General features: G+C 46.4%; 1 protein-coding gene and 1 pseudogene across 1 annotated transcript; both read right to left on the bottom strand.

Moving 5' to 3' along the window:
- Positions 1-3,537: 3,537 nt before the first annotated feature.
- On the bottom strand, positions 3,538-5,472 carry LOC123089752 (taxadiene 5-alpha hydroxylase). Its single transcript, XM_044511343.1, has 3 exons — positions 4,523-5,472; positions 4,209-4,396; positions 3,538-4,092 (listed from the first exon to the last, which is right to left on the bottom strand). The coding sequence occupies exons 1-3, from the start codon at positions 5,466-5,468 to the stop codon at positions 3,763-3,765; spliced, it is 1,464 nt and encodes a 487-aa protein (XP_044367278.1). The 5' UTR covers positions 5,469-5,472; the 3' UTR covers positions 3,538-3,762.
- An 18,598-nt stretch (positions 5,473-24,070) lies between these two features.
- LOC123089753 (probable protein phosphatase 2C 31) lies at positions 24,071-26,767 on the bottom strand (annotated as a pseudogene).
- Between the last annotated feature and the right edge of the window lie 823 nt (positions 26,768-27,590).

Raw genomic sequence — 27,590 nt, forward strand, 5'->3', positions numbered from 1 at the left:
GGCTGTTGGTACTTGCGCCCGCGTCGGCCGCCGCGGCGAGTGGGCGGCACCTGCTACTGTTATTGTTGCTGGTACGACTACGGTATGAAGAAAGGCGCCTGCGGGACAGAGTGTCGCGACTGCTGGGAAGCAGGCGGCAACGGTGTGAGTCCGTCGTGCGAGGTCCCGCCGGTGAGTGCAGTATGAGTAGCCCGAGCATTCACCTGTTTCATCGGGTGTTCCTCCATGCTCAATTTCGCAACGATCTTGTGGAAGGTTGGCGAGGGCAGCAAGGTGAGGTTGGAAGCTATGTTGTCGAAGTTCTCGTTGAGGCCTGCGGTGATGGTGCCGAGGAGCAGATCATCAGAGCCACCTCGCCGATATCGCCCAACTCATTGGAGAGCATCTGCAGGCGCATGCAGTAATCATCGATAGCGAATCATTCTTATGCCACCCAAAAAAATCCCGTTGAAGAAAAACTAGGCACTGGAGCCGGTTATCGGTGAAGAGGCCATTGAGCTTTGTCCATACGGCATATCTGTCATCATCGTCGTGCACGACCGTGTAGAAGAGGTCCTTCGAGATGATGAGGTAGAACCAACAAATGAGAGTGGCGTCGATGGCCATCCACTCGGCATCCCCCTTCGCAAGATTGGAGTCGACGGAGCCGTCGATATGGTAATGGAGGTAGTACTCGTGGAAGACCAAGGAGAAATAGGTCTTCCTGGCGTAGTAGGTGGAGTTGGATTGATCTAGGCAAACTGGAACAGAATCAAAGATGTTGATGTCGCGGATATCTTGGGAGGGAGTGGGGTGGAGGCTGCCGTGAGAAGGTAGGCTTGATGGGTTAGGGCATCAGCGGCAAGGGGATCCCGCGGCTACGGGTAGGGTTTAGAGGAGGGGAAGGGAGGCAGCGGCGACGGTAAAAGGTGCGGCGGCTGCGAGGTGGAGGAAGGAATAAGGGGGTAGCGCACCGGTGGCTACGGGTGGGTGGAGGATGAGGACATCGGAGGGAGAGGGGGTGCGGCGACTAGGAAGGGGGAAGGTGGATGCGGCTAGAAAATTGGCGGCGGCGGCAAGAGGGCATTGGCGGAGGCCACGGGACGGAAGTTAGGGTTGGAATCAGGAGGTATCTAATACCAGGTTGGTGATGCAACTCCCGATGTATTGATTAGGTGCAATCACACGTATATATGATGTAAAGAGGTGCACACGTCCTCATCTTTACAAGAAATATGAGACGTGACGGTTAGGAAACGTCCTAACAATATATGCGATATAAACATATTTAACAATCTAATCATGTGTGTTTTGCATTGACTATGAACTGACGTGCCTAGCTAGTGTAACAAGCAAAGAATATGCTGCACACCGTGCCATGAGCTTGACCAAGCTATATAGAATTGAAAGCCTTGGTTAATTACCTTAACAATGGTCTTTACGGTTCTCCTCCTGGAGACACGGGATTGCCGCCTTAATGTAAATATCTTAGAAATAGGCTACAAGTCATGGTGGCAAAACGTATACGGAGGACCCCGACGAGGAGAAGGTGTACCAGGTGCGGGATGAGGAGACCACGACGGAATTTCAGATTTTGATGTCACGGCAACATTTTCTAAAATGGTAGCTACGGCAACGTTTTCTGAGATTGCCGTCACGGCAATGTTTTTGAAACAGTTGCCATGGTAACAAAATATTGGCCGTCACGGTCGCATCAACTCAAGATTGAAGGCGATCATGGAGGACTTCCGGCGACCAGGGCTATACCATGTGTATTTATCTTATTAGAGTAGATTATGATTTATTATGATTGCAGCCACTAATTCATTTTTATTTTTGTTGGACAAAGCGGATGGCAACCAAGATGTGGAGTGTTAGGCATATTTTACATGTCCGTTGATAAAAGATTCCAAAGCTAGAGATGATTGAGAGGGATTTCATTAGTTATTTTAATATAATGGATAAGATCAAGGAGTTGGGTTCCAACCCTTAGGACAACGTTTATTACCAGAAGAAGGTGGCCAACGGGAACTCCATGGTTGAGTTAACAAATGATGCAGGCATGATGAACATGCTATAGGAATTTGATGCTTATACGGAAATCAGTTTGCGTGTTTGATTGGGGGCGAGCAACGCAAACAAGAAGCTACGGGAGGCGAGTGTCGCGTGCAGCCAACTTTGGCATTGTGCGTTGGACGTGACGCAGACGACTGCCACCGGGCCGAGCCGGTCGGGAGATGTTGCGTGGCTCGGTTCAGCAGTGAGAAAAATAGGCAGGAAAAACCATTGACGTGGCATGCCAGTTGAACCTAACAATTATGACTGACCGGTCAGAATGCTCACAAAAATTTAAACAGGGTAAATTGTGTCAAAAAATTGTTAAATGGGGTAAAACGGATGAAATTTCCCCAAATAGGGTAATTAGTGTAAAAAATGCCAAAATAGGAGTTAAAAACATAATTCACTCTAGGTTTTATTACAAATCTACAACACTTTTTTCTTTCTGATTCTCATCTCTTTCAAAATGCAACTCACTAGCTCAGCAAAAAGTCGGCACATGGCCGTGGGCTCAAAAAGTGCAGCCATAGATGCAACACGCACACCACAGGGAACAACCGCACACAGGATAGATCAGGTAGGGTAAACCTCGCGTGCATTTTCTTTTTCCGAATCATACGCTGGTGATCTGCGCCCACGTGATGGTCAAATCGAAAGGCTGGCTACTTGGCTAGGCTATAGATAGACGGCTCGCAAGGCGGATGATGTTTCACTATTATCGCGTATTTTTTGACAAATCGGCACCCTTTGCACGACTTGAGGCACGTCTGGCCTTTGGGCAAAACTAATTTGAAATCTGGCCCAGGTCGACACCACGTATCATGGAGCCGAAGTTATACATGTCGGCGCCACACTACACGGAGCCGGCACGTACAAGTTCGGTGTGGTGCTACATGGTGCCGACCTCATATGGGCCCACAAAAACCCTAAAGGCTAGATTTGCTCGGCTCCACATAGCATGATGCCGAATTTGTACATCTCGGCGCCATGTAGTGTGGCGCTGACATGTACAATTTCGGCGTCATGCTATGTGGCGCCGACCCCAAGGGTCAGATTCCAAATTAGTTTTGCCCAAGGGACAGATGTGCCTCAAGTCGCTCAAAAGGGCCAAATTTGTGAAAAAAATACTATTATATTTTTTTTTTGAACACACTACAGAGGCAAGCGCTCATATACACGCGCATACACTCATCCCTATGAATGCACGCACACCCTATTTCTATGAGCACCTTCGAAAGACTGAGCCGACATATCATCTTGAATTTTATGAAGTCACCGTAGGCACCTCGTCGTCGACGGGAACGTCTCCTTCCACTGAATGCGCATCGCTGAAAATCTTGAAATAAATTCAGGAATAAATGCGAGCACGAGGACTTGAACCTTGGTGAGCTGGGAATACCACAGTCCTTCTAACCATTCAACAACACATGTTGGTTCATTATCGCCCAGTTGATTTGTAGCATCGCCCTTCGAGAAAAGATGAAGTGAACGGACAACTAGTAACTCAAATCCGGTAGGAAAGAAATGTATTACTTGTACATTACACCTGGCATGCGCATACAAGATGCATAAATGCCGATTTATTATGGAGTTCAACCAAAATACTAGTACTTTACATAACAGGTGACAAGCAACCCCTGATAAAACTCAAACATCATATTACCTGCCCACCAAAAAGGCGAGGACACAACTTTCCAAAATAAGCAACCACCCTGCTTCGGTTCCTTATTTAGTAAACCCTGGACGGTCACCCGGATTGATGTGCTCGAGTTCTATCGGCAGGCCTTCCAGTGGTGACGGGAAGGAGACCCTCATGAAAGTCTTCCCCTTGCAGCAAAGCTTCCATCTGAAGTGTCCCACCAGGTGGTGCATCATCACCAATGTTTCCATCTTGGCAAACTCCATCCCAGGGCATATTCTGGGGCCGCCACCGAACGGGACGAAGGAGCATGGTGGCGTCACGGATGACTGGCTCTGGAACCTGGATGGGTCGAACTTCGCTGGCTCGTGGAAGATGCTCGGGTCCATGTGCGTCGCGATTGCCGTCCAAATCACCTGAATACACGCTAAGAGTTTGCATTAGCATTTTTCATGCAATTTGGTGTTGCTTTCTTTGTCGAAAAGAAGAAGAAAAAAACTAAACTAGGCAAGTTGCCAGAATTAGCAAGGACCTGCCAGCCTTTTGGTATGTGGTAGCCATCGAACTCGATGTCCTCGAGTGCTGTACTAGAGGTGCCGAAGACAGGGGGGTTGATGCGAAGTGTCTCCTGTGCAACTTGCCATGTGAACTTCATCTTTGAGAGGTCTTCCCAGGTGAGAGCCTCTCCTTCAACCTTGTTCCTTGCAATTTCTTCATGCTCTGTACGTGTCCCGAAATTAACACACAACATGCATGCATGACTGTCCGCAAAGCAAAAAAATGAAAAGAGAGAGAGAGAGAGATAATGTACAGATAAAAAAGCATACACGATGGTGTGGCACTTACCTTGCACCATGGCGGCGAGGGTAGCCGGATCATTGGCGAGGTGGCTGACCATGCACGTCATGAGAATGGAGGTGGTTTCATGGCTGGCAACCAGGGCGAACATGACGTTGTCGAGAATCTCCTCATTGGTTAGCAGCTGCTCGCCATGGTCGTCTGTCATGCTGAGCAGGCGGTTGATGAGGTCGCTATTCGGCGACGCCTTGCCCTGCCCTAGCTTAGCCTTCTTGTCACTTGTAATCACCTCGAGCAGCCGTCGTGCCCTTCGGCCGGCCTTGAGGCTCCGGCTGAACGTTGTGAAGGGAAGGTTGATCGGGATGGCAAAAACACCCTCGACCATGCGCCCAAAGTCACGGGTGAACGCGTCCCGCGTGGCACCCGTCTCAAGGCCGAAGAGTAGCGAGGAGGTGATGTCGAACGTTAACCCCCTCATGAGTGGCAGCACCGTGATGGTGGTGTGGCCTTGCCAGTGCTCCTCTAGGTGGCGCCTCACCTTGGCGTCAATCCTCCCAGTGTATCGCCTGAGCATGTCCGGCTTGAGGAACTCCATTAGCGCCCCACGGATGCGCCGGTGATCTTGGCCGTGCATGTCCACGATACTCTTCTCCCCGAAGATACGTTGGAAGGACCGGGGCGTCCCCATCCGCAGCCCGCTGGTAAAGAACATGAACTTGTTGGCCGCCGGGCCCGTCAGGAAAACCGTCGGCCTGCACAACACCGATGCCTTGGAAACCGGCCCGTACCTCTTGATCCGGTCATGTATCCACTCGTTGCCGCTGTTGGTGCGCGCGGCTCGGAAGACGCTGAAGGTCTGGCCAATCACCGGAAGTCCTAGGGAGCCAGGGGGCAGGTTGGCCGGACCCCAACATTTCCTGGCTCGGCTCAAGAGGTGGATGGCTATGGCCGAGGCCGTGACAACCAGTGCTACGACTTTGAGCAAATAATCCATCTCAAGAGGCCGAAAGGTGTGGTAGCACCGGGGGGTCCCGACCCCCTTTTATCTATCCCTTCAGCGTCCATGAGACTGGTGCAGGAATCAAGTTTGTTTGACCGAGGCAACAGCGGTTCCTCTCGAGTCTCGACTAGGCCTGTGGTTTGCCTGGACAGGCGATTTTTTTTTCAAAAGTAGCACGTTTTTTATAGCAATTTCAGAAACTAGCAGTGTCGATACGTTATTTGCAAAACTAGCGGCCCGTCGGTCAACGGTTGGCCGAAGTGGACCTTTTCGGCCTGCGGAAGCCCGAAGACACGTCTTCGGTTAAGCCAGGCCGAAGCGTGCGCGAACTGGGCCGAAGACGGGCCTCTTCGGCCAGCCAGAGACCGAAGATGGGCCTCTTCGGCCAGCCAGCGACCGAAGAGGTCTTCGGCTTACCAGTGGCCGAAGAGTAGCGGATAAGGCCCGAGCGGCATCTTCTTTCTCCTCTCGCTGTTCTTCCTCTGTCTCTCTCGTTCCTCTCTGTACATCGCCCCCCTCGCTGATCTCTTCGTTTCTCCACCTATTTTCGAATCCAAAGCACAGAAACGGTAGATCGTAGCCATCTCCATCGGCCTACGGTCATTTTTTCCCAATGGGATAGCTATTTGTGCGTACAAGTGAGGTGGAGTCATGATGGGGTGAGGAGGAGAGGCCATGGTGGGCTGAGGAGGAGGAGGCGGTTTGGCTGGTGAGGAGGAGGTGCAGCTTCGTGCCGCCGAGGGGGTGGCGTTGGTGGTGTCTGTTGGTGCAAGTTCTTCGTGAGGTGGCCACACGCGTCGAAGGTATAATCACGCGTCATATTTTATTAGTGTTAATTGGTTTGTGTTGGCATTTTAGCGGATAGTTAGTGTAGCCGGTAACAATTTTTTCATTGCGATTAATTAGAAGGTGGCAATGCCTGACATGTGAAAATGTCTGTATCAGTAAATTTGACTGTTTACTATGGCCCTGGTAATGTTCGATATAATGAGTTGGGGGTTGATCTTAGCGAGTTTAAAAACGGCGTCATGACACTTTCAGACCCGGACAGAGTGGACATTAGACAGTTGAAGCACTGGTTGACTACTAGTTTTGGGTTGGATTCTGAAGTATGTTCCGTCAGTATTCATGCATTGTGGACCAAATCCTGTAAAAATGTCAAGTGGGAGTTGATGCCGATAGATAGGAGCCAGCATTGGTTGACCCTGTTAAGTCGTTGCCGAGACCGAAGAATCCACCCATATGTCCTAGTGCAGCCAGTGGCGAAGGAGGAGAATACCGTACAACTCCATGTGGGGTATGAACCCGGCCAGGGTAGTCGAGTTGCTAACGAGATTCATTTATCCGGGTCACAGCCACCGGATGTGGATCCTAGCCAAACCGAGAAGGATTCAGACTACATGCTGGACAATGTTTGTGGTCATGATACTGGGCAGAATATTCAGTCGATAATATTAGCTGGTTCTGGTGTTGCTGATGGGGATGAGGAAGGCGATGAAATGCAGAGGGTGATGGAGGAAGAGAACGATGATGGATATGCAGAGGATCTGGATTCTGAAAATTCTGAGGATGAAGTGGAGGTACCGATTCCTTCTGCATGGAATCAGGACATATCCACCGGCCTTACTGTGAACGATGGCCATGAGACTCCATGGCAATGTAATCTGAACCAAGTCCAGATAGGGGCTATGTTTGATATAAAGAAAAAATTGAAGTATGCAGTGATAAAGTGGGCTATGTCTACTCAGAGGGTTTTCCGGACAGACAGATCAAACCCAACAAACTATACCGTGAAGTGTGTTGAAACAGGTTGTCCTGCGAAGGTGCACGGGCACGTGCCGAAGTATAACATCCACTGGGTTGTCACGAATGTGGTCCCACATAATTGTGTGAGGAAAAACTTGTTGGTTCGTCATCCAAACCCGACTTCAACTCTCATTGCGCAACTCATGTATACTGAGATAGTGGAGAAAAAAGATATGGAAGCAAAACACATCCAGACAGCAGTGAAGGTCAGATGGAATTATGACATTCGTTATGGGAAGGCTTGGAGGGCTAAGCAGAAGACTATGGAGGAAAGGTTTGGGACGTTCTTTGACTCATATGATAATGTTGTCCGTCTCCTGGATGTACTGAAGGAGAGGAATCCCGGCACTTATGTTAACGTACAACATACAAGGTTGCTGAGTATACCAGGTTTCAAGGTGTTGAAACGAGTATTCTTCTCTTTCGCTATGTGCATTGAAGCTTTCCGGCATTGTCCTCCTGTGATGTTTGTGGATGGTACATTCCTGACTGGTGTCAGTACAAAGGGCAAATCCTGACTGCCATTGGCGTGGATGGAAACAATCAAATCATTCCACTTGCCATGGCATTTGTGGAGGGTGAGAACTTTCTGAGCTGGGTGTGGTTCTTTCGGCAAGTGAAAATTGCCATCGTGAAGGATCGACCAAACGTGTGTGTCATTCATGATAGGCATGCTGGTATATTGAAGGCTGTGAAGACACTAAGGAATCCAACAGTAGACGAACCAACACCTTGGAAGGATTTGCAGAGCCGGTGGTGCATGCGCCATCTTGGGGCTAACTTTTTCTCACAGTTTAAGAACAAGCGGTTGATGAACTTGTTTAAAAAATTGTGCAAGCAGAACCAGGAGCGTAAATACCAATTTATTTGGTCAAAACTTGATGAGTTTACTAAGAAGCAGGTCCGTGCCAGGAAGAAAATGGAAAAGGACCAACAACAATTAGCAACACTCATGGTGGAGCTAGAGGAGCCAGTTGGTCTCTGTGACTTGCCAGCAATTGACCCTCCTAATACTAAGAGAAAGAAGGGGAGGGCAATAAAGGATTTTTCAGAGTGGATAGAGAAAGAGCCTCCCGTGAATTGGTCTTTGTTGCATGACACCCATGGAGCTAGGTATGGCCACATGACAACCAACCTTGCAGAGGTGTATAACTTTGTACTCAGAGGGAATAGAGCATTGCCACTCACAGCTATTGTGGAGGCTGTATTCCATGGCACTTTGAGATATTTCAGAGACCGACACGAGTTAGCAAAGAACCATATTATAGATAATCAGAACACACCTTACTGTAGCCGTGTCATGAAGTATATGGCAGAGAAGATAGAGAAAGCAAAGAAGCACACTGTGAGACTCGTAGGTAATCAGGAAAGGAGGTATGAGGTTCAGCTACCTACCGATGGTTTTGGTTCTGCGAATGAGGTGAAGACGCATGAGGTAAAAATTGGAACGGAATTTTATCCAACGTGTGAGTGTACATGCAACAAACCAAAGTTGTTGCACCTGCCTTGCTCACATGTGTTAGCTGCCTGTGGCCAGATTGAGTTGGCTGCCATCTCCTTTGTGTCGCCATACTACTTAAAAGAGGCTGTACTGAACACATGGACCGGTGAGATGACAGGGTTTAGAGTCGTTGGCAATTTCAACAAGGTTAACGACGGTGAGAGAGTATACATCTCGGATCCAGAACTTCGGCGAACAAGCAGGGGTCGACGTAAGGCCCGTCGAATCCGAAATGATATGGACCAATCTGAAGCTGGTGGAGCAACCAGACAATGTTTGCTATGCGCGGCTTATGGGCATAGGATGAAATATTGTCCTGACCTGAACAAAGATGGTGCTTCCACATCAACGAGTGCTTCCACATCGACGGCTGCAACAACAGGAGCAAGAGGCGGACGTGGTCGTGGCAGTCGAGGCCGAAGGGGAGGACGAGGAAGGAATAACTCAGAAGCTATATAATGTGGGGGAGAATGTTTTAATTTGTAATATCGTCTGGACTATGTTTTATTTTGCAATGTCTGAACTATGTATTAATTTGTAATGTCGGCTGGACTATATTTTACTTTGTATGTCCGAACTATGTATTAATTTGTAATGTCGACTGAACTATGTTTTACTTTGTATGTCTGAACTATGTATTAATTTGCAATGTCTGGACTATGTTTTGATTGCAGATATATCTTTGTATCCGTTGCTTAATGGTACGATTGATAGAGGTCACCGGGCTGCACTTATGCAAGGGGGCAAGAACTTAGACGTTTTGGTCACTCGCACCCCGAAGACTAACTGGATGATACACCCTTCATGGGTTGATAGGTATTGATACATATAGTGCCTTACATGTTTGACATAGGTATTGAAACATATAATTACTTACTTTTCATGCTACATTCTCTTTTTTTTAGGTTAAGTTGGGCTGGACTTCTACCCTTGGCACGGCTGGTTGAGGGTACGTTGGAAGAGTGGGTTGACCATCCGAACTTGGATGAGGCAGGTGAACCAATGCAGTTGAAAAAGAGGCAAGTGAAACGATTCTCTTACGACAGGTCACTCCTTACTTGCTTAGTAGATAGATGGAGACCAGAGACACACACCTTTCACTTTCCCTGGGGAGAGATGGCGCCTACTTTACAGGATGTCTCCTACTTGTTGGGATTACCTTTGGCCGGTGATGCCATAGGTCCTTTAGAGGCAGAACCTGGCTGGCTTGCAAATATGCAGGCCCGTTTTCTAGCTGCGGTGCCAACTGCTACGGGCTTAAACGATGATCCTCACGGGCCATGTTTTAGGTGGTTGAGCCAGTTTCAGGTAACCTTCGTGGCCACATGACTATGTTTTTTTAGTTACCAATAGTACATCGTTCACACAATTGTATGTTTTCTATGTAGATTGTCTCATTAGGATACCCCGCAGTAGATTTGTCAGACGCACAGATTGATCGATCCCTAGAGGCATATATTCTATGGTTGTTCGGCAAGACGATGTTCACGGAGAACCACGTGACCACTATTGATGCACGATTCATCGGTATTGCACGAGAGATAGCTGACGCACGTTGCCCTGCGGATATTGTCCAGAGGAGTTTTGGTTCTACCGTGTTAGCAGCTACGTATAGAGGCTTGTGCAAAGGTTGCTTATTGAAGTCTAGAAAGTCAGGTCTGGTTGGATGTCCACTATTGTTGCAGCTCTGGTCTTACGAGAGATTCCCTATTGGACGACCCTATGTCTCCATTGACACACCGTTTGGGTTGGAGGACATGGCAGGGGCTTACGTGCCTGCTATCGGTGACTTGCCTACTATGGGATCTGTTTGGGCACGGAGAGAGGTAGTTTTAAATTATGTAATTCCTTCGATTATTTTTGCTGTGCAATAGTATTACTAATGTAAATTTGTTGTCATGTACAGAGACAGTTTGCACATACCCAGGTGAAGGGCTGCTACCCGTCCTTCACGGTGCAGTTTGATAGTTTGCACGAGGATCAAGTTATCAGGGAGCCCTACTCGTATCAGACTATAACATCCAGGTATCCAGTTGGGATCTCTGCCTTATGCACTAGAGATCGGCACTACTGGATGACCAAGGCAAAGTTGGTGTTCGACGTGATGGTTGAGGAGATGGCTCTTCATAGGGTGATGAGACAGTTTGGTCTATGTCAAGAGCCTGCAATTCCAGATATTCCACGGATACCAGACCACGTTCACAAGTAAGTAATAATATTAAAGTTGTTAGCACTACATTCAGAATATATCTAACCATGCAACGCGCATGTCAATCTGATTAATCTGTCAATCTCAGGTACAGTCGCGTAGGAGGAAACAAGTCCATGGCTGTTTGGCTTCAGAGCATTAGCCCTTACGTTCAAGAATGGACTACGGCACCGACAAATATCTGGAATGAGGTTGGGCCCTTTGACTGGGACAAGTTTGGGTTGTATTTACAAACTTACCGGCATACAACGAGGATCTACTTGGTTCCATCAGCTGCTCCTGATCAGATTGAAGCCCCTCTGACCAGCGATATGTACCCAACTACCTCTGTTGTGGGAACGAGACACCACGCGGTACGTGTCATGCTTCTCATATGTGTAGTTCTATCATAACCTTATCATATACAATGGGTTAACTCTTCATGTGCAGAGTGACTTGACAGTCCAGGCGCGAGAGGAGGTTTCCGCTTTAATGCGGCAGGTTGAGAGGGGGGATACTATCCCACAGCCAGAGCACCTCTCATGGTTGAGGCGTATGGATGAGAAGTTAAGAGGGATTTACGCATCACTTACATGTAGGCGATCTACGGATGTTGTCATTCCTCGTCCCGCACATCGGCCCCCACGTCCCTCTGTCCATCGTTCAGAACCACGACACTCTGTGCAGCGTTCAGAACCACGACACTCCGTGCAGCAACCACGCCTCTCTGTGCATCAACCATCTCCTTCACAACCAGGGAGCTCTTCCTGGAATCAGCCATCGCCTTCTCAACCAGGCACCTCTTCGGCCTACAGTAAGCAGAAGAGCGCGACCATGCAACTTCGGTCACCTGTTCACGCGAAAAGGTGAGGCCCGGGGACTCTTCGGCCTACGGTTGACCAAAGAGTGTTCTTCGGCCTATGGGAAGCTGAAGAGTCCTTTTCGGCCTAGTTGGGGCACACTTCGGCCAACGGGAGGCAGAAGTGCCCTCTTCGGTCAACGGCTGGCCGAAGAGCCACTCTTCGGCCAATGGGAGGCCGACGGGGTGCTAATTTTGCAAATAACTTGTTACCACTGCTAATTTTCGAAATTGTTGTAAAAACCATGCTAGTTTTGAAAAAAGACAGGCACTGTTTGCCTGGACATTTCTTTTTTTCAGTTCGTATGAAGGAATATCCAATGCCAACTCTAGCGTTGATTGGCCAATGTAGCAGCCACTTCCTCTCTCTTATTTTTTATTTTGCTACAAGATGCGAATCAATTCAGTTTTAATTCCGCGGGTTATCTAGCCAATGCATGTTGTGCTTTTTCTTCATAATGGGTCACGTAGCCAAGATTTTTGCTGGTGCCTACTCCCTCCATCCGGACTTATTAGGCCCGTAAATAATCTATTGACGTCCCTTATTCTAAGTCCCCTCCCTCGATTGATGTAGTAAAAACGATCTCTATGCCTGCTAATCAATTCAGTTTTAATTCCGCGGGTTATCTAGCCAATGCATGTTGTGCTTTTCTCCATAATTTGTCACGTAGCCGAGATATTTGCTGGTGGCTAGCATGCAAGGAGCGCTCTTATAGGGCAGTTTCCACCTCCAAGGTATTCAACGTTTAGGCTACGTTTGATAGCAAAGTATTATATAAACCAAAGTATAAAAAACTACAGTTATCAAAATAGAATATTTTGGAGTATCCACAATACATAGAACCTATTTGGTCGTTGCCACATACCGTTGTAAATTTTGTTGTTTAGCCGTTGTGTTTTAGCACTCAGCAGCTCTGTTTTTTAAAAAGAGGTTTGGGGTTTTTTTTATGCAGAGAAAAAACTGCAGTTTGCCCAGTACTACAATATTAAAAGCACAGTTGTTAGGGGCAACCAAACAGCTCATTGTAAATAAAACTATGGTAATATAAAATACTGTAGTATTCTCAAAATACTTAGAAAATACTTTGTTATCAAACGGGGCCTTAATGCGTGTGATTTATTTCTAATCTTGCATGCACAATCAATAGGTTGCCTTGCTACCTGAGTTTTGGTCTCAGGGCCTAATAAACCTGAACGGAGGTAGTACGTCTCACTCACAGACACTACGCCTCTCTCTCCCTTCTCTCTCGTAGCAGTAGCGCCCTCTTCTTCACCATCACATCAATGATAAAAGAGTTTTTGTTTGATCATTGATGTGTTTGAGGTTTTTGTTTCTCAGATTGTGCAGGTACAGAAGATCAAGGCGGATCTGATCAAGTTCGTCGACTTGTCATCTGAACTTGCTAAGGCAAAGCCGCATCCATGGATTGGAGGCCGATTCTGGGTCCCCACGGAGCAGGAAGAAGATGATGTGGACGAGCCGTCATCGGGTGTGGTGGTTCAGGAGGCGGCATCGTTTGTGGCGTCGCGGAATCCATCGGAGATGCCGTCCGAGGGGCGGCAAGATCGCGGGCGTGGCCAAGATCTCCAGGAGCCGTCGAGACGACCCTAGGAGCTCGCCAGCGCCGCGGGTCAAACCATGGATCGGTCCGATCCCGAAGGTAAGCCGACCGCATGTTACTTTGTCGGTTTTTTTGCCGGACTCGTGGACTTTGGTCACGAAGAAGATGGGGAAGAAGGGACGGGCGGCGGGGCAGCCGTCGGGGTAGCATAGGTTCGGGCAGCCAGACGGGCAAGTTTGAACTCGTTACTAGGCCAGGATTACTCGCGGACTTTGCTTTTGGACTCAGTTACATCTTTTTTGAAAATATTACCATAAAAAAAGTGCTCCAAAATTGGCCCCGACGGTAGCACATACAAGCAACACCTCTGCTTCTCCATTTCTTTTCTTCTCCCATACCAATCAGCACACACGCAACAACAAGCACGACACATCAGGATAACACCACAGCATGCCTCACACAAAAATTTCTCTATTAATCGCATTCCTCACACTAAAAGACAGATTGCATACTCGTCAAAATAAAGCCCCATGTTTGAGATTCTCAAGATTTGTTTTTAGCCTAAGGCTGGTCATAGTGGGAGTAACATAGGTAGTAACATAGATGCCACATAAACTAAATTGGTGATGTGGCAAGTAGTTAATGAGGAGAGAGACAAATAGAGTAACATAATATGTTACCATCACATAGCGATTTCCAATGCATAATGAGTCTACAAAGTAATAAATGAAGGCAACTATGTTACCACACCTATGACACTACCCACTATGAAGGTAGTAACATAGACTAGTAACATATGTATGTTACTAGTCTAAGTTACTCTCCACTATGACCAGCCTAACCACTCGGAGAGCTTTATAATCTATTATTACTCCCGCAGATGACCTTCCCAATTTAATTGCAATCATAATTAATACTCCAACAGCTGACTTTCCCAATTTAATTGCAATTATTATTAGGAAAATGCTTAAAAGCAGCCGGATGATTTCTTGCGTTCATCATCCGCGTCCAGCGCCGTCAGATCCAATGTTATCGCGAAAATGCTAGACTTACGGGCTCTTACTGGCTATTACGGGATCTTTTCAACTAATAAAACTTGCCCCCCTGATTTTCAGCTGGGGCGGGGCCCCTCACCCTGATTTTCACCCAATCAAAAATACCCACCTCAGTCTCTCCGTGAATCCTGTAAAATGATGCCCGTGTGTGTAGCATTGCCGATGCTATCGTGTGGCACAGAGCGCGTATGTGTGACCACGCGCGAAGGTAGCCCACCCTTCGTCGGTTTCCTAACCTGTAGTACTCACCGAGAAAATATTATTAATTATGTCTCGATTACTATTAGTGGCCTTGTAGTATAGATGCAAAATATATATTCCATAGTGGCCTTATATAAGTAAATGAAGGGAGTACGTAGCTACTTTGGCTTCTTCAATCGTGACCATCTTCCATGCAAAAAAAAAAAAGGTCGGGACCATCTTCGGTTACCTGTAGTCGTGTGCTGATCGAAGGTAGTCCAAGGCGCCGTCTGTTCGTCACTTGGTAGAAACAGTTCTGGACGTTGAACGTGGGTATCGGTTTTGATTTGGTACTATCAAGCTCATTGATTCAAAGGTTGCTTTCAGATGTAGCGTGTTCGCCGCGGCCGCTGTCTTCGAAGCACACCATTGCAATATCACCGGGTAGCCGGGCCGCCGTCGCCATCAGGCGGCCGTCGAAGCACGCCGTCGCACCGTCATCGAAGCAGCCATGTCCATCGTCATTGTTCGAAGCACGACATCACAATATCGTCGTGGCTGTCGAAGCTTACCGTCGCGACCATCAAGGCACACCATGGGCATTCAAAGCACGCCGTCGCGCCATCGTCGCGGTCGCTGCAGCATGCCTCATAGCATCATTTCGTCCATTGAAGCACGTCGCCGCAGCATTGTCGCAGCCATCGAAGCACGCCACGGGTGTTCAAAGCATGTCGTTGTGCTAACGCCGAGTGTCACAACATGCCCGGTCGCATCGACGCGCGGTCGAAGCAAGCCGCCGCAACATCTTTGAAGAAGACATGATGTCGTGGCAAGACACCACAAGCGTTCGAAGCATGTCGTCACGCCATCGCCACGGCCATTGCATAGCATCACTTCAGCCATTGAAACATGCCGTCAAAGCCCGCCACGGGTGTTCCAAGCATGTCGTTGTGTTAACGTCGAGCGTCACAACACGCCACACTCCATCGATGCGGCGGTCGAAGCAAGCTGCCGCAACATCCTTGAAGATGTCATGATGTCGTCGCAACACACCACAAACGTTCGAAGTATGTCGTCGCGTCATCGCCAGGGCCGTCACAACACACCTCATATCATCGCCCCAACCGTTAAAGCAGTCAGGTATCGCAAAGACCAACGTCCAGCATGGCAACACTGCCTCGCGGCCTCACACTGATGCCGGTAGCAGCCAGCCGACCCTTGCAGCATCATCTTTTTCAGAGTGCATCAATCATCGTATGCAGAAGTTACTCTGGTGTTTGTCTTTGAAGCACCTCGTGTCACTACAACGGCGGCTGTCCTTTCACTTCCAAAATTGCACACTGCTGCACGTCGGATGCCGGTAGGACATCAATGCTTCAAGATTCTCCTCCATCGCTGATTCATTGTACGTTGGTGGCATGGGTAGCATGCAACGCCAAGGTTGACAGCGTACAGACTAGCTACTACCAGGGCCGATGCCACAGAGGTGTTAACGCATTTTCTAGCTACTACCAGGACGGATGCCTACGTGAGGCCAACTCCACCGCACGACCCCAAAAGGACGTCCGTTTTGTCCGGATTCTGTCCGTTTGGGTAGCGATTTGGGGTCGTGTCCGGGCCTGTCCTGGGATACGGTGGACGTGCGCCCAGCGCGCGGCCGCATCCATTTGCCCCATCCTATCCGTCAGGGCCAAAAATGCCCAAATTGCATCAAAACTAGTTCCCAAGCCAAATATTTGTCTGAAAATTATAATAGTTTTAAAACTCAACTGAAATTATCTTCAATAAAATAGTTTTACAACCAAATCGAAATTGTCTTGACTGAACCTAAATTGGACGAATACATCTATTGATTGCCATTGTGATCCCAGACGTGCTCAACCAAGTCATTTTGAAGATTCAAATGAGTGTGCCAATCACGCATCTCACGGTGGAATTGGACAAACTCTTCAAATCTGGTCGGGTCTTGGTGCAGGGGCTCAATATTTTCACCTTGATAATCAAATCATTGGTCGAAGATACTCTCATCACGCTCGTCCTCGACGATCATGTTGTGCATAATCACACAAGCATTCATCACCTCCCAAAGCTTCCTTTCATCCCATGACAGTGCAGGGTTTCGAACGATACCCCACCGGGATTGAAGCACACTAAAAGCACGTTCCACATCTTTTCTAACGCTCTCTTGCATTTGGGCAAATCTCTTTCTCTTCTCACCTTGGGGTTTCGAGATTGTCTTCACAAAAGTTGACCATTGAGGATATATATCATCTGCTAGATAGTATCCCTTGTTGTACTGGTGGCCGTTGATCTCAAAGTTGACAGGTGGGGAGTGGCCTTCTGCAAGCCTTGCGAAGACTGGAGAGCGTTGCAGCACGTTGATATCATTGTGAGAACCTGCCATGCCGAAAAAAGAATGCCATATCCAAAGATCTTGCGATGCCACCGCTTCTAATATGACAGTGCATCCGTTAACATGCCCCTTGTACTGGCCCTGCCAAGCAAATGAACAGTTCTTCCACTCCCAATGCATACAATCTATGCTACCAAGCATGCCTGGAAAGCCTCTAGCTGCGTTGGTCGCCAACAATCTCTCTGTATCAGCGGCAGTTGGCTGTCTCAACTACTCTGGGCCAAACACCTCGATCACGGCCTGGCAAAACTTATACATTGACATCAGACATGTTGTCTCACTCATATGCACATACTCGTCCACCAGATCGCCTGGAATACCATATGCAAGCATGCGGATGGTCGCGGTGCATTTCTGATAAGAGGAGAACCCAAGCTTGCCAAGGGCATCCGTCTTGCACTCGAAGTATGGGTCATGAGCAACCACTCCCTCTCGGATACGATTGAACACATGCCTTGCCATACGAAAACGGCGACGAAGTTTATCCTGCTTGAAGAGCGGGGTGTTGGCAAAGTAATCGGCGTAAAGTAGGGCGTGGCCTCTCTCCCTATTGCGGTTCAGGTTGGGAGCACGGCCAGGGAGTGACCCCCTGTACCAAGGAAGCTGTCGTTGAATATGGTCATGAACGACCAGTGCAGCCACCACAAGATCTTCATCATCCGACGATGAATCGTCCGACGAACAAAGGAAGTGATGAAAGAAAAACTCGTCTCCACTGTCCATACCTTTGATGGCAAAAAGTCGAACACCTTCCGGTCGTGGTGGCGAAGAGGCCGCGATGATGACCTCGACGCAGCAGGGATGGTTGCCGGCCGGCTACTGGCCGCTCTGAAGCTCTCGTCGGAATCCACCTTGAAGAGCGGTCGCCGGCGGTCGTGTCCCCTCCGCCACCGGAAAGGATGGTGACGGCCAAACCTCCCCCGATAGACGACCAAAACTACGGCGAAACCGCGGGCGTGGTGGCGGCCATGTCGAGACGTAGTTTGGTATGGACGGCGACTGCTAGTGTCGGGAGCGGAGGGACTGGTAGTGTCCCCGACAGGCGGGCCACGGGGGGGACAAGGGCGTGCGTCGCGGCCGTCCGCATGCGTCCGTTTCACCCCAAACCGAGCGCAAGTTTGGGCCGGGGATGGGTCGAAAACGGACGGAATCCGGATATTTGTCCGTTTGAGGCCGCGCGTTGGGCCGCCTCTTTTGTCCCTTTTACCCCAAACGGACGGGGCCAGACAGGATAGGGTCGCGCGGTGGAGTTGGCCTAAGGGAGGTGTGATTGGACTCACGCGAACAAAAGTTGATGACTAATCATACGGCTGACAACCACAATCCAAGGGCTTATTTTCCACCGGCATCTACCGGATGATGCATAGCAGCCGCCTTATTATTAATATTCTGGCAGCTGACCTTCCCAATTTTTAAAATTATATTATTATAATACTCCGGCTGCTATGGTCCCTCATTTAATTGGATCATGAGCCCAAGGATTACATGACCATGGAATAGTAAGGCTGGCCATAGTGGGGGTATCATAGCCGGTATCATGCACTTAGGAATAGCAAACATGATAATGTGACAAAGAATTAAAGAAGAGAGATGGTTAGAGTAACATAAATAGATACCGTAACATAATAAATGCTATACTACTTTGTGTCATGCATGACCATAAATAAGGTCATCTATGATACTCGCTCCGTTTCTTTTTAGTCTGCATATAAGATTTGGTCAAAGTCAAACTTTGTATAGTTTGACCAACTTTGTAGAAAAAATATCAACATTTAAAACACTAAAGCTATATGGTATGAAAATTAATTTCATGATGCATCTATCAATATTGATTTCATATTCTAAATCTCGATATATTTTTTCTAGAAACTTAGTCAAAATTGGCAAGGTTTGACTTTGTCCAAATCTTATATGCAGACTAAAAAGAAACGGAGGAAGTACTACTATATGATACTATGCACTATGAAGGTAGTATCATACACTAGTATCATATGCATGATGTTATGATACTAGTATATGATACTCCCCACTATGAGTAGCCTAAATGCATTGGTTATCTTTGTTACTAACTGTGTTTGCAGGCCGGAGCAGGATTTTAAAACCACCCATATTTACCATTAATAGCACATACAATTGAGACGTAGTGGAGCATATTCGTGTGGCCTAGCAATTGTAGATGAGGCCTGGTATTTTTAATCTCGGACAGAAGAATACATATCTTATAATAGGCAATTGCCCCATTGTTGCAACTGGCGAATATGTTTTCATAGAACGTAATCACTATGCTTTAACAAAATCTTAACTTTTACTCCCTCTGTCAGGAATTATTTGGAAAACACTATGTTGCTCCTGCTAGATGATTATCCACAATGTTGCACACACACACTATCCATTTGGGCATGTGCGGGAAAGTTTGATGGGATTACTGATTAATGGTCGGAGCCGTAAATAAGGTCATCTATGATACTCTCTCCATTTCTTTTTAGTCTGCATATAAGATTTGGCCAAAGTCAAACTTTGTGTAGTTTGATCAACTTTATAGAAAAAATATCAACATCTAAAACACTAAAGCTATATGGTATGAAAATTAATTTCATGATGCATCTATCAATATTGGTTCTTCAGACATCATCAATTCCGGCATCGTTTCCGCATGGCTAGGCATCTTTTCAACTGTATTCGGGAGGGGGTGGTCAGATACGACAAGTATTTTGAGTGCAAAGAGGATACCCTTGGAAAGATTGGCTTCTTCTCTTATAAAAAATGCACCATAGCTATTTGAATGCTTTCATATGGAGTTCCTGGTGGTCTCATTGATGAGTATGTCCGTATGAACGAGTCCAGGTGCCTAGAGTCCATGTACACACTACTACAAAAAGGGCCATAGATGGAATGGCCACTAATGGCGCACCTGTCATGTGGTGCGCCATTACTATATTCTAATAGCGCACCATGCCTCGGTGCGCCATTAGTAGTATTGAAAAAAAACATTAAAAAAATTGTTACTAATGGCGAACCATGTCCACCGTGCGCCATTAGTAGTTGACATAGTAATGACGCACCACATCCGCCGTGCGCCATTAGTAGTTTTGAAAAAAAAATAAAAAAAATATATATATATATGTTACTAATGGCGCACCATGTCTCGGTGCGCCATTACTAGTTTTAACTAGTAATGGCGCACCACCCCACGGTGCGCCATTACTAACTTACCCCAACACCGAATGCACCCCCCTGTGGATCGCCTTTTCAGTTTTTAAAAAAATAAAAGAAAATGATGGAAATGTCAAAAAATAAAAGAAAATAAGTTTCCCATGTGATATGTGGTCTAGTTGTTGGGAAAATTTACAAATATGAATTTCGACTTTATTTACAAAATCTCTCTGAAAATTTGTAAAATGGGCATAACTTTTGCATACGAACTCGGATGAAAAAGTTTTTTATATGAAAAATCATCTACTCGAAAAGTTACATCCAAATTTAACGGGAGGAACCCCGTTAAACATTTTCAAAATCCCCAAAAACCTAACAGAAAAAAAGTTACGGGGCTTTCAAGATCTAGAGGCAAAAACATTCAAAAAATTTCAAACTTACTAGTGGCGCACCGTGGATGTGGTGCGCCACCAGTGACAGAAAAAAAATTGGTTTTGAATTTTTTTTTGAATTTTTTTTCAAAAAATGATACGTAATATGACCGGGAAGTTTGAAATATTTTTCAAAATTTCATCATAGTCATGAACATGTACAAAGTCCTAGACATCAACAAGGTATAATAGGATTGATATGCTAGATATATCAACAAGTGCTTGTGAAGTGAGCTGTTGCTGGTGTTGGATAGAGCTCTGAAGTTAAGCGTGCTTGGCTGGAGTAGTGTGAGGATGGGTGACCTTTCGGGAAGTTTGACCACGGAGTGCGATTTGAGCTGAGATTAAGCATATTGACCCGAGATTAAGCCATAGTGAACTGAGATTAAGAAAAAAACGAAATTTTTTTTAGAAAAAAAAGTAAAAAAAAATAATTTTTTTTCCTAAAAACATAATGTTACTAATGGCGCACTTCTACTTGGTGCGCCATTAGTATACCAGATACTAATGGCGCACCACATGTGCGCCATTAGAAAAAAAATCTAATGGTGTGGTGCTAGTGGCGCACCTGTAGTGCGCCATTAGTATCGAAAACAGGTGCGCCACCAGCAGCCCTTTTTCTAGTAGTGACAGGTTTTGCAAGGCTGTGATTTAAGTGTTTGGCCCTGAATACTTGAGAGAGCCAAAAGCTGCAGATGTAGTCTACTTGTTGGCGATGAATGCCAGAAGTGGCTTCTCGGAGATGCTTGGTAGCACAGACTGTATGCACGGGTAGTGGAAAAACTGCTCTTCTGCTTGGCAGGGGCAATATAGAGGTCATGTCAGGGCTTGCACTATCTCTAGATCTGACACTCTTTCTTCGGCATGGCTAGGTCACACAATGGTACCAATGTGCTTCAGTGCTCTCCGGTGTTTGCAAGGCCTGTCGAAGGCAACTGCCCACCGGTGAATTTTAACATCAACGGCCACCACTACAACAAATGATACTACCTAGCTAACGGTATCTATCCTCAGTGGACTACTATTGTGAAGACAATCTCCAACCTTGTAGGAGAGAAGAGGAGATTTGCATAAGAGCAAGAGAGTGCTAGGAAGGATGTGGAGCGTGCTTTGTGTGTTCCCCAATCTCGCTGGGGCATCGTTCGGTATCCCGCTAGAAGTTGAAGCACCAAGAAGTTGTGGGAGGTGATGACTGTTTGTGTGATCATGCACAATATGATCGTAGAGGATGAGCGCCCGAAACGTACCAACGATCAAAGGTTTCAGTTCCAAGACGAAAATGTTGTGCCTAAGCATGAAGGAGCGACAACGTTTGCACAATTCACTCAATTTCATCATGAAATGCGTGATTGAGAAACTCACATTCAGCTGCAAGATGATTTGGTTGCGCATATGTGAGCCCATGCTAGCAACCAATAGATTTATCTTTTCTCAAAACGTACGTGAGACAATTTAATTTGCATTCGGCTTGTAAACTATGATATATTTATTAGGGTTGTGGAACTATGCTATATTTATTTGCTTGTGAAACTATATAAAATGTGTGTCTATTGATTGTGAAACGATGTCAAGCCGGCGCCGCGGGCACATGTGGGTCGGCGTGTTGGACGCACTACCAATCCAAACAAAACAGAACGAATGCCGAGCGGGCAACGACCCGAACAGACAAAAAAACGGACAAAACACACGTTTGTTTGGATCGGCGCGTTAGAATTGATTTAAGGTACGCGGGAAGTCCAGCGGGAGGTGGGTACCTCGGGTGCCTGAGCGACGATATGTTGCAGGTTTTCAGACTTGATAGATAGGTACAATGGCAGCAGGGATCCAACAGTCATCGTAACTTTAGTTCGCGATGATTAGCCCTCCTAATTATGCGGTATGACTGACAGTCCTTTTGCTGTGTACAAAGCAGAACAGCTAGCTGTATATGCACCATGATGTTGTGATGTAGTACAAATTAAAGGCAGCTATATTTATTTCTTACCATGGAAGTGAGAACCTGTTTTGAGTTGTATGCGGTGTATTCCATTTACACCTTTTGATGCCTAACAGAAGAATTTCTTTTGGCTAAGTAAAAAGTGCCAGTAACCGAGGTGGGCATAGTGGTGGGCACACTCTTAAGATGACACATGCTTTCTGGGCATTATTATGCCACATGGAGGCAACTCAGGTGAGGTTTTCATGAAGAACACTGCTTGTTTACTTTGCCCCTTTTTATTAAGACGCTAATAAGTCCTGAACTTTTGGGATTTGCCAATGGCAAATTCAATGTTTTTGTTTTCAATTTATATACGCGAGGGATGGCAAGTTTAGTTGGTAAGCCTGGCAATTCCATCCTTAGTTTGTTTTTTGTCAGAAAATTACCGTGTTTGTCAACTAAATTTTCCATCCTCGCGTCAACTAAAGTTGCCATAAAAAACCGTACAATTTGTCATTTCCGTTCTGTTATTACGTCCCTTCCGCTTGATTTCATTGCACGGTAATCTTGCCCTTCTTGTAGGTCTCCTTGCTCTTGTTTCCTATTATTCTACAAGCAAATTTCTCTGCATTTATACATCGTAATAGGATGCATGCCATCAGTAGAAACCTGAATGCCCTATCTTAATGTATTGCTCTATGAGAAAAGAAAATGGTGCAGGTTAATGAGGTTGCAGCTAAAGTATGCTGACTAAGCTTTTTAAAAATGTCTGGTTATTGTATGGCATACAATATTTTTCTTTGGTTTGTGGAATGGATGTCAATTTTTTTATCTTCTTTTTTGAGCCCTTATATGTCTGCTCTCAATCCACATAATCGTTATTGTTGCTTTTTTGAACAACATGGAAATGGTGAATACAGAGTTCTGGATATGGCAAACTGGTGACATGGAGTCAGAAACTTTGTTTTTTTCATCTACATGAATATGAGTCATAGGACCAAGAGCCGGATTGGATTTCCGAATGTGAGGAGGCTTTTATATTTATACCAATGTATGTATATACTAAATGTTTAGGCTATGTTTCTCCCACCAAAATTAGTATGCATAGTCTATGAAAGGAAAACTGAATCTGAACTGAATTATGTACTTGGAGTGTAATTTTTTTTAGTGCCTAATAAAGATTTTTGCGAGAAGTTTTAATTGGGTAAAACTGACGGCGCAGAGAAGCATGCCTCGGCTTCTAGTACTGGAATATAGCAATCTCGGTCATGTGTAGGCAAAGGAACAAACATAACATTCTTATTGAGCTTATACAGTTTCGCCTATTCTTTCCATCACCATTGCCAGGAAACCTTATTACATAAGCATACTACTAGAACTAGAGTCCCTCCTGCCGAACTATGCATATCAGTTTCGGGTTTTCGGCGATAAAGGAACATTATTCTCAAGAGAAGGAAAACAAAGACCTAACAAGGTTGTTGTTCATGGTGCGTGTGCTTTGAAAGTCCTGCTCGTTTTGTCTTTCCGATGTCAACATACCCTACTAGCCCATCGGAAGAATTTTATTTAGGTCTTTATTAATTCTGAAACACCTTGAATTGCTCACTAGGCAACCAACTTATGAAACTCTATGAAGCGAGGACACACTATGCACCACCAACACTATGCCTAAACGGGGGATCTCCACATCCTCCCCTTGAACGAGATCATGATGACGGAAACATCATCATGGTACCTCCTCCTTTTGTCATGGGATATGTTGAGCAGTTCATGGTAGTCCATACCTGAAAATTATTTGGCATGTGAAGTTACGAACAATTTCAAAGAACTGGTTTGTGCAGACAGGCTTGTGTTGTGCAAAGTATAGAGGTGGTTGCTCACCAGACTTCCTTGCAGCCCGAAGTACCAATTCTCTAACGAGATGCTCAGTAGGATTGCCCTTGGGATACACAGCTGTGAACATCTCTACCTCATCAACCACCTCTTTGTTGGTGAAATACTGATAGAGCCCGCCACACGACAACACTAGGAATTGGTCGTTTGGACCGATACGGTAGTGGTGGAGTGATGGGATGCAAATTATGTAGGGGCCCTTGCCGATGTAATCAATCTTGAAGGACGGTAACAACACACTGTTCCACTTTGGCTGCCAAGTAAAAAATGAGCATCCCTTGAATTATCATGTGTGTAGATTGACATTTCAGGAAACTTTGATGACTCTCCATATATTAGCATATGCAAGGAACATGCAACAAACTATGTTGCTCACAGTTTCAATGGCTTTCATAATTGCATGATGTGATGCATGAATTGCAAGTCACATTCACAGTTTTTAGGTTCTTCATCAACATGTATGGCAGGAACAACACTATTGTTGAGATAATGTTGGACTACCACTAATCAAGTATATGAATGAATTAAAGGGCCTACGCATGAGGTGAACAACTTATCTCATGGAATTAACTGGAAACACGGACTTCTAGTCCTTGAGTGCTAGACTGATAGCATGTTGTTCAGAATAAGTGCACTTTTCCTATGCATCATAGAGTACATTATTTAGCAATTTCATAACGTGGCATCATAATAGTCTAGCAGAAACATTACATTGACAATGGTCGGAGATGTGCTTGAATATGCATGCTGGAGTAGAAAAGAGACGTCGTTTGATTGGTGTGTACCTCCTTCAGGTAGCCAGCCCCGAATGCTCTGGTGATGTTGAGTTTCCCCTTCACTCTGCCGTGGATGATCGCATTGCTATCAGTATGTTCAACTGTGATCCTCTTTACCTCCTGTATCCCCCAGATTCCAAGAAGCACAACTTAATAATGATCAAAACACAAATAAATGCATCACATTAAGGATGATATAATTAAGAGGGTGTGTACATACCTCCTCAACAGAGGTATTGTGTTCATCATTGAACTGCACAGACTGTAGGCCATCCATGATCTCGGCCTTCAACTGCTGCAGATCCTTCGGTGTTGCTTTGCCGAGGATGTTATTAAGATCGGGGTCCCGCCTCCTCGCCAACACGACACGACTGTCCCCGATATTCATCACATGCACGTCCTCGCCCTTCATCAGCATCACTAGCACGCATGACCCCATCAGCCCAATCTATGGGTTGTCGGTCGCACCCTCCTCTGCTTCCTTGAAAAATGCCTCCTCCGTCTCCCTCAGCGCCTGATCCAATGCCCCGAGGACTTTCTGGTGTATCTTCGGGCCACCCCCAGACATGGCAGAATTGTCCTTCTCCGGATGTTTTGTCCGACCCCTCTTCGCCGGCTTACGTTCAAATTTCGGGCTCTGATTGCCTCCATTCAGGGAAAAGAGATGATTAGAAGTGGCTGTCGGCTCATTGCACTTCATGTTTTCCGAGAGCACACCCTTGAGTGCGTGGTGCACGGCGACGTGGAGGTTTGCAAAGAGGTAGTCGGTCGCATCTGGATCGAAGAAGCCGTCATAAATCCCCACGAACACCCACCCACGCTCCTCTGAGACCGCCACTTGGAATCGGTCCTCGCCGGCCATGCCCCGAGCCCACTGCACATTATCGCTCGGTGGGGAGCGGTGATCCCCATCCCCGAAGGAATCCATATTTGGAAACTCAGTAGGATCCTTTGATAGGAGGCTATTGCGTGGCACCCTGAAATCGAGCCTGGAGTCGGCTGTGGCCAAAGATTTGTCGAGAGGCCGCTCATTGCAACACTGAGAGCCTGTGGCGCCGTGGTCAAACATGAGATGAGAAACACTGTCCTAGTTACTTACAAAGGACGAGGTCGATGAGAAGGAGTGGTCTAGCATACCGGACATGAAGGCCGACCGTGGCAGCTGGTTGGAGATAGTGGATAGGGTGCTGGATGAATCCAAGAAGTGTCTAGACAAGGACGACCTTGCTGGTGTGGCCTGGAGCGGTGCAGCGGCAAAGGAGCATGAGCTCTTAACGATGCACACAGATGATTGCGGCCCCATCAACTCATTAAGCAGGCAGAACGACGGCATTGATGATGATGTCGCCTGGTTGGCGCTGATGGCCGCTCCGGATAAAGAGAAGAAGGGTGCTTTCGATGAGAGCACATTAGCCATTGAGGACTTGTCGAAGGCGACGGCTATTGGCACATACTTGAAGGAGTACCCATGGATGTCACCGGGTAATGGGTCCGATGAGACAACCGGCGCATAGGTGTCACCGGAGAAGCATGTCTTTTTGGAGATGCCATTGCCCATTTTGTTTTCTTTGGTTTGGGATTTGGGGACCGGCGGAATGGAGGGGACGGATAAGTTAAACTTTTGGGAAAGAAAGGGTCGAAGAGTAGTTTTGGATTTGACTATAGTTGGAGTTGGGCGACACAATATAGGGCAATCCCTCCTTAGAGTGAATATGGCGGCTTTCTTGCTTCTATTACCCTATAACTTACTCCAAGGAGGTGTTGCTAGAATTGCTTCCTAGTTGGGACTTGAGAAACCATGGCACACTCCTATGGTTATGGAGAAGTTTGGGATGAACTGAAATGGCCTCACTTCCTGCTTATATAGAACTCAGAGCGCACTTCAGACAATTAAATTGTATATCTTCATAGAAGATATCTTGATTTATTGATAGATAGCGGTTTGATTTCTTGAAGATACGATGATGGGCAATGTATTTGTTCTGAGGCGTGGACGTTCAGTTTCAACGCTAAGGAGCTTGCTAGCGACATAATTTCATGGTTGACAGGTCACACGTGCTATCTACATCAGGCAACGTGGATAGAGGATGAGTGGTATACCGTCATTACAGATGTATTTTTGTCGCATTTGAATAGTGTGCTATATGAATACTTCAAATTTGGTTTAGCCGCTTGTGACGGGTTCAATGAATGACATGCACCGCTTACAATGCTGTTTGGAGTAGTAATGTTCTAACTTAGCAAAACCGATCTTCAATAAATGAGACATATACTATGCTGAATTTATTGTAAGATTCAATTCTCGTATGCCCCTGCATAGGAAAAAGGAACGCCCCTTGCATTTGTAGACACCAAGTTGCGCCGAGGGGGAGGGGGCCGAG

Source organism: Triticum aestivum, chromosome 4B (assembly GCF_018294505.1).
Source record: "Triticum aestivum cultivar Chinese Spring chromosome 4B, IWGSC CS RefSeq v2.1, whole genome shotgun sequence".
Classification (NCBI taxonomy): Eukaryota; Viridiplantae; Streptophyta; class Magnoliopsida; order Poales; family Poaceae; genus Triticum; species Triticum aestivum.